Genomic DNA, 17,128 nt, shown 5'->3' with positions numbered 1-17,128 from the left:
AAATTTTATAAAGCTTACTATTTTTCGAACACCTGCAGGTGGGTTTTTTAATACTTTCTTTTGATCAGATGTTTGCATATTTGAATGAAGCATAAAGACTTGATATCTGTTGACAATTGAAAGAGAAAATATGCTATGGTACCTATCTTTTACTTAAATAAAAAATATAAAGCTTTAGCTTTTACCTATGTATATTGTCAGCAAACCGCTTGTCATCAAATAGGATGCGATCCCTCAGTCCAACAATTTCATCATATCCAGGTAGGAAAATTAATATTGCACCTTGGAGAAAAATGATTTTGTTAATATTAAATTTCACTGTAAAACCAGAACCAATCAACAGAATTATCTATAATGAACTACTTCATGTTTCCAAGTACTGATAAACTGTAACACTTATGACACTTAAGAGATTATGCATTATCATTAAGGGAATGATGTATTTTGTACACACAAAATACTAATTTTTAAATCAAAGTATACATTTTTGTTCCAGGTCTTTAAGACAACACTTATTTACCAGCATCACAACTATGGCAGATATTGTATAGAAGATGCATGATTAAATCCAAATCTACTTTTTCATCATCGAAACTATGATGGTAAGCTTTCAGGAGTTCTCTATCTTCTGCACTGAGGTCACTTCCATTTGTTTGAACCAGAGAACTTTCATCTAGATTTCCAAATTCCAATGAAGCACTAAAAAAGAAAAAAAAGTCAATTTTAATTAAAAAGAGTAATACTTTTTAAGGGGCCATTATGTCCTTCAAATTTTCAATATACATTAAGGAGAGTAAGTGATACTTCTTAGCTATAATTCATGTTTCGGTTTAAAGTATATTATTCAAAGTAAAATTTGGAATAAGTGCTTTTAAAAAAACATAATCTGAATAAGATTTTCTGAAGAAAATATGCAAATGGCCAAAAAACACATGAAAAAATATCATTAGTCATTAGAGAACTCAATATTAAAACCATAATGAGATAACACTTCACACCCACTAGGATAACTATAATCCAAAAGACATGTTAGAAAGGATGTGGAGAAATTAGAACTTTTCCCTCATACATTGATAGTAGGAATATAAAATATTGCACCCACTTTGGAAAACAATGTGACAGTTCCTCAAAATGTTAAACACAGTGTTGCCATATGCCCCAGCAATTTGACTCTTAGGTATATATGCAAAAGAAATAAAAATATATGTCCATACAAAAATTTGTATACAGATGTTCATACCAGTATTATTCATAACAGTCAAAAAGTACAAACAACCAAAATGTTCATCAACTGATGAATGGATAAACACACTGTGGTCTGTCCATGTGAAGGAGTATTATTACATAGCCAGAAAAAGGATGCTGCAACATGGATAAACCTTGAAAACATTAAGTTAGGTGAACGAAGCCAGTCACAAGACTACCAATCATAATATACTATTCCAATTATATGCAATGTCCAGAATAGACAAATCTATAAAAACAGGAAGTAGATTAGTGGTTGCTTGGAGCTGGGAGAGTTGGGTGAAATGAGGAGTGATTGCTAATTAACATAGATTTCCTCTTGGGGTGATAAATATGTTCTCAAAGTTGACTGTGGTAATGATTGCATAACACTGTAATCATACTAAAAAACATTAAATTTTATACTTAAATGGGTGAATTATATGGTTTGTGAATTTTATCTCAATAAATATTTAAAAACCAAACTTCTGGTTATCGTTTATATTTTCTTAGTGCTTTCTCATTCTTTACTACGATAAACAACACTCTGAAGAAAAGGCCACATTTTTAAAAAATTCTATAGGTACCAACTTAACAAGACTCTTAATTTGGTAGTTCTATACTAAAAGTGGGTTAATTATGCTATTTCCCAAAAGCCAGAGTCAGCATAAATTACTAAAATAAATGACTTGATTCTTTATCCTGTATGTAAAAATATAAACATCACTAGCAATTATAGGTAAGATTTCTAGGAAGTTCAGTATAGTGCAATCTCTCTAAAAATGTGTAGCAGAAAGATAAACATAAGACTGCTTTCAGTAGGGAAAATATTAAACTTATACAACTTTATAATTGCAATATTTAAATTTTAAGATCCATTTTAAAACATTCCAAGTTTTTTTCTCACTCTTTAACAGGTAAATGAAGAGGATATTATGTTCTTGTTTTAAACTATAAACTTTAGATATCAATTACCAATTATCCAGCAAATATAATAAATTTAATTTTGAATATTTGAAATTTATAACTATAATGTCATAGTCTGGGAAATAAAAAGAAATCCCAGTTAACCAGGATAATTAAAATATTATCCAGACAATAGCTTTACTTAGTAATTTGTAGTGTCTAGTGAGCTACACCTGACACCGTAAGAATGTCTGAAACATTCAAAATGTTAGCAATAAAAGGATTGCAAGTTCTAAGTGCTATTATTGAAATGACAACAAAACCCACCATACCAGAATTAGCATTTGGATCTGTCAAATGACTTCATCAGTTTATACATTTTATATTCCCTTCCTTATGACTTTAGTGAAGTTTGGGGAAAATGCAGAGATAAATGCATATGTTTGTAGCTACCATGTTTATCTGGAAATTCCCCTCCTGCTTTTTCAAAATAAAATTAAAAATAAGATAAATATTATAACACAGTAGATCTTATTAACAACCTACCCAAAAAAATCAGAAAAATTCCTTAGAATCACACACACACACACACACACAAATCTCTGAATAAGAGACTGTAAATTTGTCACTTTCTATGATTTACATGACTAAGCTTTTCTAAAAAGGAGTTAGGATTAATTAAACATAGTATAAAGTTTTACCTATAAGATTCTAGAAGATCCACAACTTCAGTCTGCCCAAAGTGTTTAGCCCAATCTAAAGCCATCCTGCCAAAATTCAAAAGTATCAAATTAAGACACAGAAATAATGTCACTCAAAATTATTCATTCACCCATACCAGTAATTATTACACAACAGCTTTTAATATAAAGATAAATACAATAAATCCCAAAAGATATGTGTAGATACAAAGAATGGACAGTTTAAAATTACCAGCCATTTGATGCTTTGCTATGGACATTGGCTCCCATACTAATTAACTGCTCTACTTGACTTGAAAAACCTCGTCCTGCAGCAACCATCAGAACTGTTGCACTGGTTTCACTATGTCTGTAATCGACTAAAATAAGGAAAAGATAAATATGCGTTAAATTTTCCAAATTATTTTAAATCATTTTAACTTTTTAAAATTTAAATAAAAGAATTAAATATCAGGAGAATTAACTTGGGGCTTGCTCCTTCACCTAACTACATGATAACAGCATTACATAACCCTTAGCTCATATCATCCCAAGAGATCTCTTATTGATATGTCCTTAGTATAAATACGATGAAATAGGAACCATCATTTGGAAGGTCAGAGAAGAAAAGACAGTTGTTAAGCTATCTTAAGCTCACCAAGACAATTAAAACAGAAAAGGAAAACTACTACCTAGCAGAACTCTTAATCTTCCTAAATCTAAATACAGTTTTGCCTTGATCATCAGATGACATGATAGAATTAAAAAATTAATTTTCATCAGCAACTGGTAATGAATGATTGAAAGTGCAAATACAAAGTTTAAGACCACTTTCTGTTGTTCTTTTATTTTGCTTTTATTCCTCCATCATTCCAGGCTATTATTTTCCAAGGTTCTTAATGGAAATAACACTGGCAGAAAGTTTACTTCTCATAAAACCCCTCCATGAGAAAAATAAAGTTCTATTGAATCTAAGTTCCTTCCTAGAATATATTTCTCAAGCAGTGCATTATATTATAATTGCTTGGTTTTAGTACTAATTTGCTTAAATTACAAAATTGGTAATTTCAGGAAGAAATCGCCATTGAAAAAAAACCTCTGTAGTAAAATTAAAGATAATTACAAAAGGAAAATTTTAATTTTCCATATATACCAAATTATCCTCATCATATAATAACACTCTAAAACATGGTATCCAGTACTAATACAAATTAATGGTTCTTAAGTTGGAGAGGCAGACTTACCTGAGATTTACCTCAGGCATTTTATTTCTGAAAGTACAGATAGCCATGCCTTACTCCTACAAATTCAATAGGTCTGGGATGGCCAGGTACATGCATTTTTAAAGAGATCTGCAAAGATTATGATCTGTACTCACTATATGAGAATTACTGCTTCAACTAAATATTCAATTAACAGTGCTGGAGAATAGAACCAAAATGTATGTCTTCTGAGAAGAGGGGTATGAATAAGTGTGGGTGTTCTAAAACATGCAAAAATTCTTTAATACTCCTCCCTTCTAGAGGCAGAGCAAAGTTAACTTTTTTCCTTTTTTTTTTGAAATCACAAATATTTTTGAAAATCCAAGATATTCCCAGGGAGGTGGGGGGTATACTTATGTGCACAATACATATACATAAAAATACTTTTGCACATAACTAGCACATAATCACAGACCCCACTAAACTATTCTAGTACAACTATGTTAAGAATCCTGATTTAACACAATATTTATTTACTGTACTATGCTAATAAGAAGATCCTGGTATATGCATTTGAAATAACTACTCCAAAAGAACAAATTATTGATTACGAATAAAAAAATGTAGAATATACATTTAGAATTAAACTAAATTTTAAGCATAAATAACTATAAGAGTAATAAAGTAAAATAAATTATACTTACCACTAACATTTTCAGTTAAAATAAGGTGAAAAACCTGAGCAAAGGCCTCAACATCTTTATTCAGCCATATGTCAGAAAGACAGGCATCCATTTCCTTTATTAACCATGGTTCAAGGCAATTCACATCTTTTTCTGTCTTTAAAAAAAAAAAAAAAAGCTAAGGTTATAAATTACCTAACAGCTTAAACTTTGCTTGCAAAGAACATGAGATGGCCATAATGGTCACAAGAACTGCTAACCACATGTTATCGGTTTTGACATAAAAGTTTCTCATCTCATCACAAACATGATCACTGCAAATTATCTTATACATTCATCTTTCATCTGAGAATAAGAACGTTTGTCAACAAAGGAGTATGAGCCAGTCAAAATATTAACAAAGTGTGCTTCTGATAGGATGTTGCTAAATGTACACCAGTGATTCTCTCCCGACTGCACACCAGAGGGACTATCACCTGGAGCTTTCAACACTGATGCCAGAGCAAGTACATTAGAATCTCTGGTGATGCAGGCCAGATTCCATAGTGCTTTAAAAGTTCCTTAGGTGATACTAATGTGTAACCAGGCTTAAGAACAAATAATAATCAAAATGCTATTCACTGAGCCAAATGAATGTTCCCTATATTAAAAAACAATTTTAAACATTCTTTAAAAGCATTTTTAAAAACTATGTGTAGTTCATTTGGATATATTAGAACTCTAAATACTGGTAGAAAACTGCAAGCATATCTGCATTATGTACCTTCTCATGCTCAAAACAGTAAGTTAATTTCTTTTTCTAAAAAGTGCATAGTCCCAGCCATATTCTGCATCATACTAATCACCAATGCCTTTTAAAGAATTCCAAATCAGAGTCAAAGACCAGAAGGGTCCTAGGAGATCAACTAGTTCCAGTTTTCAGACTTCATAGAACCCAATGTAGCAGAGGCACCACCTGGGGATGGGGTTGAAGAGGGATGGATAACCAGGCAGGGCTTCTACAAAATTTTTCACTTGTAAAAGAATTTGTGGCAAAATAGGAAAAATAAAAGAACCTGATTTAGTCCATAGTGGGTAAACGATTTTATAAAGTCACACAGCTGGTTGGTAGTAGAAACAACACCAGTACTGATTATCTGCTCTAACACCAACAATCTTTTCTCAATTTTCTCTGAAGTTAGCATGTCTTACATTGTTTAGCTCATAGGCTCTTAAACTTTTGAGATGATAAAATATCAAGCAATAATAATAATGTATATGCATAGTATCTATAACTATTTTCTTCAAAAAATTTAGAAAAAATATTGAAATAATTTAAAGTTAGAATGAAACAATAAAAGATATTGCACTATTTGCAAAAAAAAAGCATTAGAAAGTCATTCTGAAAAAATGTGTTGTAGCCTAAAATAAACTAAAAGAAGTATACTTTAATAATGCAGTAAAATATTATAATATCCTAAGATGTTCTTTAAACTATATAATTTTCACTCATATATCAGTATGAAACCAGTGAGGTCTTACCAACTGACTGAAAACAGCATCACCCCCATCATCCAATAAATCATACTCTTCAGTCACATTTGGAACAGTTCTCTGCCTCTGAGATTCAGGCTTGACAGTATTCTCTTGAGCTGAATACCACTCTGTAAGTGTGGTTTGTTGTTTCTCTTCTAAATTAATTACCAAAGAATGAATACATAAATAAATTCTTTGTTTTTTGAAATATATTCCTCTGTTTTAAAACTTAAATGAATCTGAAAATACTTAAAAGTTGGCCTTATTTAAAATAAATTACACTTATATTTTCAGTTAAAATAAGGTGAGAAATCTGAGCAAAAGCATCAACATCTTTATGTAGCCATTATGTCAGAAAGATAAGCATCTACTTCATTAAACATGGGTTTTTTTTTAAATATATTAATTACCAACATTTAATAAAATGTGTTATGCGTATCCACAACGACACATGAAACTGCTTATAAACCTCATCTATTCATCTATTAGTAAAATGTTTACCTCTAAGTCAATAATTCAAAGAACAGTATTTTAGCCATACAATAAATACTGTTTAAATCAAGACTGATATTCATGCCCACCCGGGCATGGCTCAGCGGTTGAGCATCGACCTAGGATCTAGGCGATCAGGGTTCCATTCCCGGTCAGGGCACATACCCAGGTTGCGGGCTGCAGCCGATCAATGACTCTCTCATCATTGGTGTTTCTATCTCTCTCTCCCTCTCCTTTCCTCTCTCTGAAATCAATAAAAATATATTAAAAAAAAAAAAAAACTTTAAAAAAAACTGATATTCATATAGCACTTTGTAGAAAACCATTTATTGAACTTCTGTCACCATGCTAGTTGTTTGAGATATGTTATATACAGTTTTCATGTTCAAAAGTTTCAAGATCTAGAAGTTTTATAATTTACATATTAGTGATTTAGCACTACACTGAAATAAGTATTGCTAATTGTTTTATCAAGTGGAAAATCCAAAGCTATTTATCCAAGGTCATACAGACAAAACCATGTAATCAAAGCTTCAAGCCAAATCTTCCATCATGAATAATGTAGTTAAAAGTAAGCAAAAAGAATCTAACCCTAATTCAAAATCTGATATGTCATGATAAGAAATGTATTAATAGGTATTAAATAATGCTAAAATCAAAGTACAAAAGCAATTCATAACAATATCGAGATATGAAAACCTTGACATTTGCTTGAAAGATGAATTCCCTCCCTCCCTGTCCTGAGATATGCTGTGGCATATCATGTGTGGCAGCACATACTCTTCTCCCTCCTTAAAACAGTGGTTGAATCTTCTTAAAAATATATTTTTATTGGCTTTGTGAGAGGGATGGAGAAACATCGATGTGAGATGGAAACACCTATCAGCTGCCTCAAGCACACCCCCTACAGGGGATGGAGCCTCCAACCCGGGCATGTGTCCTGACTGAGAATCAATCTGGCAACCAAACTGGCAACCTTTCGGTGCCGCCCAGGATGACACCCAACCAACTAAGCCACACTGGCCAGGGCAGTGGTTGAATCTTTGGATACAGACACACACAATCTCCTAAATTTTGGCATCTCCTTTCTTTCTTTTTTTATTTAATTTTATTTTTAATTAAATTTATTGGGATGACATTGTTTAATAAAATTATATAGGTTTCAGGTGTACAATTCTATAACACATCATCTTTATATATTATATTGTGTGTTCACCATTGCAAGTCAAGTCTCTTTCCATTACCATTTTTCCCCATTTACCCTCTTCTACCTCCCCCCACCCCCCTTTCTCTCTGGTATTCACCATACTGGCATCCACTTTGAATTCCTCACTATAGATTGTAACTTCTGGACATAAGCCAGAATGTAAAAGATACATTTGGGACAGTATTCTAGTATGATATTACACAATTATACGTGAGAGAAATACTTTCAAGTGTCCTTGTACCTCCATAGTATAATACTGGAGTATTCTAAAAAGTCAGTAGGAATAGTAATTTCCTTCTTATATGTATTTGATAAGAAGCTTACCTCGCTGTTTTTCCTTTTTGTATTTTAACATTTCCTTGTTTGTATATCCAGTAGTTCTTAAAATATCTTCCAGAAACATTTCTTTTACTTCAAATGGTCTTCCTTGTACTAAATACAATAATTTTTAAAAATAGTTATTGCATCTCAGAGATAATTCACATAAAACCATGAGAATCCCAAGATAATGAACATGAGTGTAAAATCCAAAAGCAATTCCACAGGTCAAACGATCCTCATGATATTGTCCTTTAAATATAGCTTGGATCTTTATTTTTATTTTTTAAAGATATCTTTATTGATTTCAGAGAGAGGAAAGGAGAGGGAGAGAGGGAGAGAGAGAAACATCAATGATGAGAGTCATTGATCAGCTGCCTCCTGCACGCCCCCAACTGGGGATAGAGCCCAAAACCCAGGTATGTGCCCTGACCAGGAATCAAACCCCAATCGCCTGGATCCTAGGTTGACGCTCAACTGCTGAGCCACGCCAGGCCAGGCTGGATCTTTGTTTTAGAAGACTGTTCATATGCTTGGTTTTCCCAGTGTTTAATCTCTACTTATCATGTGCTTGGCATCATACTAGGCACCAGGAATATAAATGATAAGCAGAAACAGAGCTACCTCCTGACCTCTGGAAACATGTAAGCTAGCAGAGGAGACAGACATTAATACAATAATCCAAAATATAAATTTTAAAATAAGGTTTGTGAAAAGTCCTATCAAAGAGAAGTACAAGATACTATGACAGTATCTAATGGGGGGAGAGGTGTTACTGAGTCAAGAAAAGCACCCTCAAGAGAAAATGAGGACCAAGAAAAGGGGGTAAACAAAATAACTAAGCTATGTGGAAAAACACAGCCCATGCAAAGACCCCATTGTGGGAAACTGTATGAAAAGACCAAACTAGTTTCAAGCTAGCTGGAACATAGTAAGAGAGGGAGAGTAGAGAGGGGATTATAGTTCAAAATGAAGCAGGAGGAATAGATAAGTCTTACTAAGATTTAGGTATTTATCCTGAGGTAAAGGTCATTCAAAGTTTTAAGCTCAGGAGAGTGTTAAACACCATCGGAATTCCAGTTCAGAAAAGACCTCTCTGCACTGTGGAGAATGGATTTAAAAGGGAGCAGAGTGGATAGAACAGAACAGGTAGGACCTATTCCAATAGTGCAGGTAAAAGAGGACAATTTGAATGAGACTGGTGATAGCAAAAATGGGGGGGAAAGGCAGGTTCTAGAGACTCTGTCTTTAGATTTACAGTCTAATGTTTACTCAGCCATTTTACCTATGTTCGTAAACCATTGATTATTCTCAACCACTGTCAGGAAGTAAAACCCACAGAACTCAACATTAGATTGGATATGGGGGAATGATAAGGAAGTGTCAATCACAGTTCTTGGATTTCTGGCTTACAAAACTGGATAGATGAGGTTACTCTCTGATGTAACAAGGAAAACTGAAAAAGGAACAGGTTAGTTGGTGCAAGTTTGGGTTTGGTTTTAGACATGTCAATTTCAAGATGGTGAAATTAGCTTTCAATTAGCAGATACATAAATTTCATGTGCTCTGTCACCCAAAATATTACAAGAAGAAAGATCTACAGATTTGTGACTTAGGTGAGTAGGTAGATGATTAATCAAAACAGGTAACATAAGAAAAGGGTTTGTAGAAACCTTAAGTATTCAGTTTGGGTCATATTAGAAATGAGCTGCTTATAAGATATCTAAGTTCAATGCCCTGGAGAAGTTTGAATAGGGGAGAACAGTCTGAACTGGAAATAAAGATTCAGGAGTCATCAGTCTAAAAAATAAAGTAGAAGCCAAGGCAGGGCATGAATGAGAACTTCCAGGGAAACTGTGCATCTCCAGTACCTCATAGAGTGCAGCATAGAGCAGAAAAGAAGAAGAGAAACAAAGAAAAGAAAGGAAGAAGGGAAGGGTAAATGAATATGGAAAAGAAAATGGGTCAAGGGAATAACCCTAGAAAATACCAATATTTAAGTATCATGCAAAAGAATAAACCCACAAAGGAGCCCACAAAAGAAAATGTAAGCTGTAATGCAACTGAGTCTCCAAAGGCAGTTTTGTTAAATTATAGGACTGGAACATTTCACACACACACAAAAAGGGGGTGAACCATGAAAAATACTACAGAAAATTTAATTAAGATTTTGTGTAAGCCTGGCCGGTGTGGCTCAGTGGATTGAGCATCACCCCATGCACAAAGAGATCACCGGTTCAATTCCCGGTCAGGGAACACACCCAGGTTTCCATCTTGATGCCCAGTAGGGGGCACGCAAGAGGCAGCCAATCAATGTTTCTCTCTTTCCAATGTTTCTCTCTCTCCCTCTCTCTTCTTCTCTCTCTAAAATCAACTTTAAAAAATCATATTTTTTTAAAAAAGATTTTTGTGTAAAATACAAACAGTAGGCTTGGCAATTAAATTAGTTGTCAAAACAATATGGGTAAGAATACACAAGGGAACACTATACACTACACTATACACTACAGAAATGTGAATCATTTCAGAATTTTGAGAAAATAAAATTGAAAAACCTGTTAAAATTAAAAATTCTTTTACTCAACAACTTCATTTTCAGGAACCTATCCTTACAAATAAGAGCACCAGTATATAAGGATATACATACAAGAATGTTCATTATAACACTGTTTATGGTATAACACTGTTTATGGGGAAAGAGAGGATCTAGAACCAATCTGAATCTCCAAAAATAAAGAAACAGTTAAATAAATCATTGTACATTCATATTATAAAATATTAAAACAGCTGCTTAAAATAATGAACTACATCTGGAACCACTGAACTGGGGGACTGTTCATGATATACTATTATATAAAGCAAACTGCAAAATAATGTATGTGCAAATTTTTGTAAAACCAATTTCTGTAAACCTGATATATATGTATATATTTGCATATCTTATATGAGCATGGAGAAGGTGAGAAAGGATATAACAAGCTTTAACATCAACTAACCTCAGGAAAGTAGGACATGAAATAACAAGAGAACAGGAGCAATTGTGAACTTTTTCCCTCTATATGTTTGTATTATATCATTGAGGTGAACACATACAACTTTTTCCATTTTTGAAGATAAATTTAATAATTTTTTAAAGATTGGTGGCAAAACAATTTAATTAAAGGACAAGGGCAAAAGTTAAGTGGCAGCATGTTCAGAAGTACATGAGAAGTAAACAAGGAAATGTAGCCTATTCTTTCAAGGAGTCCAGCAATAAAGGGGAATACAGGGCCAAATAAAAATGTTTCCCTTTAAGACTAGAGACTTGGCCTCACAGCACAATAGCAAAGAGTCGTAGCTGGAAGAGGATAAACAGAGCAATGACTGATTCAGCAAACCTCCGAGGAAACGGAAATGGGTGCTCTTCACCTCAGAGCAGTCCCCAATTCTAACTACAAAAAATCTAATCTTGCCAAAAGGTATTCTTTTGTAAAAATGCTAAAAGAAATCTTATAATTTAACTTACTATATATCACTGGACAACTTCCAAAATATCTTATAAAGAGATTTACATCCAAGGCAGCACTAGAAAGAATTAGTTTCAAAGTTGGGTGCTTTTGCAACAAATCTCTTAACTTTGTAAGTAAAAAATCACTAAATCGATCCCTTTCATGTACTTCATCCTGCAGAAAACAAAAATGAAACCATGGAACAGTTAAAATATTATGGATGATGTCATTAAAATTATGGAACTGCTGGGTTTTACGCTAATCCAAATTGATTGTGGACAAGGCCAATGAGTATTAATGAAAATTTTGTATTATGGACAATTCAGAAATAGACATTAACAACCTACTATGGGTTGCTGTTTTTCGCAGAATATAAAACCTCACAAACTAAATTCGGAATTAGTACAGTATAATTTACTGTACTTTTAATATAATATACAAAATCTATTTAAATATGTTTCTGTTAGCACTGGGGCTCAGGTACATCCTTTGGTTTGAATACACAGAACAAATAAGTTTCCAAAAGATGCTTATTACAAATCTGTAAAATTTAATATAATTTTTTGACACAAACTGGGTAAAAGCTTGCGATTGTTTAATAAGGTAGCAATTTATCTACTTTCTTCATCAGCAGCTAGTTAATTCAGTAGCTTAACCACGAAGTTAAATGACTATAAAGTATGCCCTAAGGCTGGTAAATACATATTAAAGGAGGAATCAGAAGACTAAGCATACAGATAAAAGAAAATTTTCACCATTCTAGAGAACTCTAAGTACATGCATATATCATTTTTATACATAAAAAGCACTTTTTAAAAAACTACCTAGTTATTTTATTTTCTCTCATAAAACCTGATAAGAACATCTTTATTTAAAACAAAGTATTTATTTCTAATTATATAAAATAAAAAGTAATTTGATTATAATAGCTTCAAACAAAAACAAATTGGTTCTCACTGAAAACCTATTCTAAAAATGTAGTTATGTATTTAAATTTTAAGGAAATTTATGGCAAATTCAGCAATATTCTTACCACAATAACATGTGTCACAGCTGACAACGTACTATCTCCTGCCATCAATGTACGAAGCAATACCCCATTAGTGCAAAACGTCAGAAGTGTCTTTGGAGAAACCCTTTTTAAAAAATCAAAATAACATGCACAAACATTATATGTAATTACAAACATTATATGTAATTAAGACATGATCACATTAAATGCTAGTCTCATATGTACTTTAACAAACGTTATTTAAAGTTACTAATAGTGTATGTATGCTTTATTAGCAAAGTTATGTGAAATATTTATTTTATGCCTGATACTCTCACCAAATTTTTATTACTAACAGACTTTTATTAATGAAATGGTTATTTTGTTAAGAACCATAAAGATTTTGTTTAAAGACCTTAAATACTTTTTGCTTGGGGACAAAAGTATATCATAAAAGCAATCAGCTTTTTAAACCACCATATCCAAACTATTAGAGCAAAGAAATAATACTATTGATAAAGAAAGTACTACTAATACTATGACTAATAATAATTCAGTCACTAACATTTATTAAGTGCTTACTATAAACTTCACATCAAACCTGTGCTCTAGGTTCTTTTATTAGCCCCATTTTAGAGATAAGAAAACTGAGGCTCAAAGAGGTGAAATAAGTTGTACTTCATCATAAAACTATGAAATAGGATTTATATCTATGGCCCAAACTCCTTCTCAACCATTTATTTATTAAAAATCTAACTAAGTTTAGAGATGACCACAATGTCCTGTCACAGAATTATTACTTGGAGCATATAAACATCTAACTTTTCAACTAACACATTCTCTATATTTAGTGACACATAGACACTTATCTTTTCTAAGAATGATAAAAGATAGGCTACTAGAGAATTGTCTTTACCTGCTTTCTAATCGTATCTGATATCCAATTGTTTGACCAATCCTTTCTCTTCTCTCTGCAGCAACTCTTTCAGCCACAGCAATAGCTGCTAATCGTCTTGGTTGAGTACAAAATATACGGCAGGGGATACCATTTTTAAAGCAATCATCTAATAGAAACTGAGGAATCTGAAACACAAGTTTTAAAGTACTATAAAATGACATGACTATATATCCAGAAAATCCAAATCAATCAACTAAAAAACTATTAAAACTAAAAAATTTCTGTAATATGTCCAAATATAAAAGTCATAAAATGAACAATTTTCATGTAATTGCTAAAAATTGGCTAGAAAATGTGATATTAAAAGATCTTGTTCAAGATCAACTTGAAACATCTTGTGGTGCCAGGAAGTAAGGAAGTGGTAAAAAAGTGACGTGGAGTTATGCCAAAAGGACACAGAAACCAACTGGAAGGAGTACTTAATGGCCAAATCTGGGACAGCCGAGTAAAAAAATTTTAAACTAATTAATTATAAACCACATATAAAATAAATATTCGTGAATCTACATGATAAAAATAATCAAATATATAAAAAACGAAACAGTTAAAGCTTATACAAAGACTACAACACGGTAAAAAAAAGCATAACATATTCCTGAATGGTAATAATCAATATTACAAAAATGTTAATCTCTCCAAATTATTCTATAAAGTCAATGAAATGACAATCAAAATTCCATTGGGATTTTTAATAGTGAAAAGCATTAAAAAAAACACAAAAAATAGCCTAACACCAGGATTACAGACACTTTTCTAGAGATACTTTTCTACAATTAAATTCAAAGAGATCAAAAATATTTAAAACTAAAAGTCTTCCAACCCCTATCACTACCAACAGTCCTCTCCAAAAAAGTAACTATTATTAAATTTTCTTATGAACTCTTTCAGGGAAAGAATGTTTGCACTATTTAGAATATTTATGTATATAAAGTGGTTTTTATTCACACAAAGTGATTACTAGACATGTCTATAATATGTAGATTTCACTTAACATATCAGATTACCTAATCCATTTTAGTAACTATATATTCCATCCTATGGATGTGCTATAATTTAACAAATATAACTACACTTAAGTAATTTCCAATTTTTTTAGGTTTATCATTAATACTGCTTACTATTATGAGTGCTGCAGTGAATATCTATCTTCACACACTTTTGTAAAGTATAGTTAGAGAATATAAATTAAATTTGAATAGAAAAACTATCAAATTTTCCTCCAAAACAATTTATACTCCTATTAACAAGGCAGAAGATACTGTTTTCCCAACACTTATGCAAATACTGGATGTAATCCATTTTTAAATTTCTGCCAATCTGATAATTGAAAAATAACATTTTTCTGATTTCATTTAACTATGAGTGAGAGCATCTTTTCATGTATGGCTTAGCCTCTGGGATTTTTTTAAACTTGACTATTTTACCCAGAAGCATAAATGTACACAAGCTAAAAAATATTTTTAAAAGAAATATAATGAAGAGGAATATTGTGCTATATGCTATAAAGCTACAAAAAGCAAAAGGTGGGATCCTGGTGCAAAAATAGAATTAAAGATACATAACAAAAATTCCAGAAATAGGCCTAGGTACTAAAGAAACTTAGTACTTGATCAAAAATGGTATCTTAAATAAGGGAAAAAAGGATAATTAAATAAAATTATATTGGAACAACTAGATATTAACATGAGGGAAAAATTAAGAATTCTGCCTGATATAAAATAAATTCCAGATGGATTTTTAAAACTATAAATATAAAAATATGAAGATAAAATAATTATAGTAAAGTGGGGTTTTTTCATTCTAGGATGTAAAAACCTTTTTAATTGAAGTATAGTTGACATACAATATATTAGTTTCAGGTATACAACATAGTGATTTGACATTTATATACCCTACAAAGTGATCATCACAAGAAATCTAATAACCATCTATCACCACAAAGTTTCTGCAGTATTATTTGGCTGTATTCCCCATGCTTAATCTTGGAAGTGCCTTTCTTAGGATGGCAAAAAACCTAAAAAATATTGATAAATTTGACTAAATAAAAATGTAAAACTACTAAACAAGATACCATAAGCAAAGCTAAAAAGCAAACAAAAAGTTGGGGAAAATTATGCTCAAAATATCTAAAAATAGGCATATATCTAAAATATATAAAGTGCTATTAAAAGTAAATCCAAAATGATTAAGCCAAAAAAAAAAAAAAGAGATATAAACAAGCAAGTCACAGAATATAAATAGGTCAGAAGCAAATAAAAATATTCAACTCTCTAAGAATCAAAGAAAACATTTTTTGCTTATTGGATTGATAAAAGTAAAAAAAATATATTATACCCATTGTAGTCCAAGCTTTAGAGAAATAGAAACTTTCAATACTTTTAATACTATTTTAATACAATAACTTTTTCAAGTTAATAGACAATATCTAGTTAATCCAGCTACTAAAGTATTAGGTGTCCCATTCTTGATCCAGCATTTCCACTTGTAGGAATTTATTGTAATAAAACACTTCCACACATCAACACAGAAATATTAGAATATAAGAAAGTAAGTACAATAGAAGAAAAAGATTCCTGCTCTGCCACTTCCTACCTATGTGAATTTGGACTGATTAACATCTGCAAGTTTTAGTTTTCATTCCTTATCTGAAAAAAGAGATCATAAATAACCTACAATGATAGAACTCTTGCAAAAGTCGAGCACGTAGTAAACTGTCATTTTTATCATTTTATTACAAAAATGTTCAGGAATACTATAAAGTTGTTTTAAAAATGAGATACATCTCTAAGCACTGACATAAAAAAACAACACATCCAATATCTATTAAGTGAAAAAAGCAAGATGCAAAATATATATATGATACTATTCCATGTTTGTTTTAAAAAACAACATATACCAGTTTAGAGAATAAAAACAAAACACATACACACCAGAAATATATACTCCAAGTTTCTGACAATAACGCAGGGAGGGAGTGTGGCAAGAGAATTAGAAATCTTTCACTTCCTATGTAATATTTTCTGTTATGTTTGAATTTTACATAGTAAACATGAATAATGAACATGAAAATTCAAAAGACATTTAACTTCCTAATGCTACTAAAGCAAGATGAAATTCGCTAATATATTAATTTTAAATTCTGTTATATTTATATTTCAAAGACCAGAAACATTAGTAATTTTACTTTAACTCCTCAAACAAGACACAATTAGTTCTCAGGTTTAAATGTTAGATTAACAAAGAGCATATTATTTAATTCCTAATTAAATTCTCAAGTATCCTTTCATAGCTAGTAAAATGATATACACAGTTGTGAAAATAGGCACACATAATTCCAATGTAAAAATATTAGAAAATATATTTAAAATTTTTAAATAATAATATATTTATTATATTTAACAAAGTTTCATAATCTCTATTCAATAACATTAAAACTGCTACAATTAACACTGGGAAAACTTACT

The 17,128-nt window shown here is 31.5% G+C and overlaps 1 protein-coding gene across 3 annotated transcripts in view; it reads right to left on the bottom strand.

Annotated features, from left to right (window-relative positions):
- Window positions 1-17,128, bottom strand: part of YTHDC2 (YTH N6-methyladenosine RNA binding protein C2) — a 62,392-nt gene that overhangs the window by 33,247 nt on the left and 12,017 nt on the right. For all 3 annotated transcript variants that reach the window (XM_016224928.2, XM_087815495.1, XM_087815496.1), the window contains 11 exons: window positions 13,623-13,789; window positions 12,749-12,851; window positions 11,733-11,889; window positions 8,234-8,341; window positions 6,217-6,365; window positions 4,717-4,852; window positions 3,064-3,190; window positions 2,832-2,897; window positions 521-699; window positions 186-282; window positions 19-106 (listed from right to left, as the gene is read on the bottom strand). In XM_016224928.2, coding sequence (XP_016080414.2) covers window positions 19-106; window positions 186-282; window positions 521-699; window positions 2,832-2,897; window positions 3,064-3,190; window positions 4,717-4,852; window positions 6,217-6,365; window positions 8,234-8,341; window positions 11,733-11,889; window positions 12,749-12,851; window positions 13,623-13,789 — 1,377 coding nt within the window. The remainder of the gene's footprint in view (window positions 1-18; window positions 107-185; window positions 283-520; window positions 700-2,831; window positions 2,898-3,063; window positions 3,191-4,716; window positions 4,853-6,216; window positions 6,366-8,233; window positions 8,342-11,732; window positions 11,890-12,748; window positions 12,852-13,622; window positions 13,790-17,128) is intronic.

Source organism: Miniopterus natalensis, chromosome 3, assembly GCF_054644295.1.
Source record: "Miniopterus natalensis isolate mMinNat1 chromosome 3, mMinNat1.hap1, whole genome shotgun sequence".
Classification (NCBI taxonomy): domain Eukaryota; kingdom Metazoa; phylum Chordata; class Mammalia; order Chiroptera; family Miniopteridae; genus Miniopterus; species Miniopterus natalensis.
Note: the sequence above shows the minus strand (reverse complement) of the source record. Positions and strands in the feature narration are given on the sequence as shown.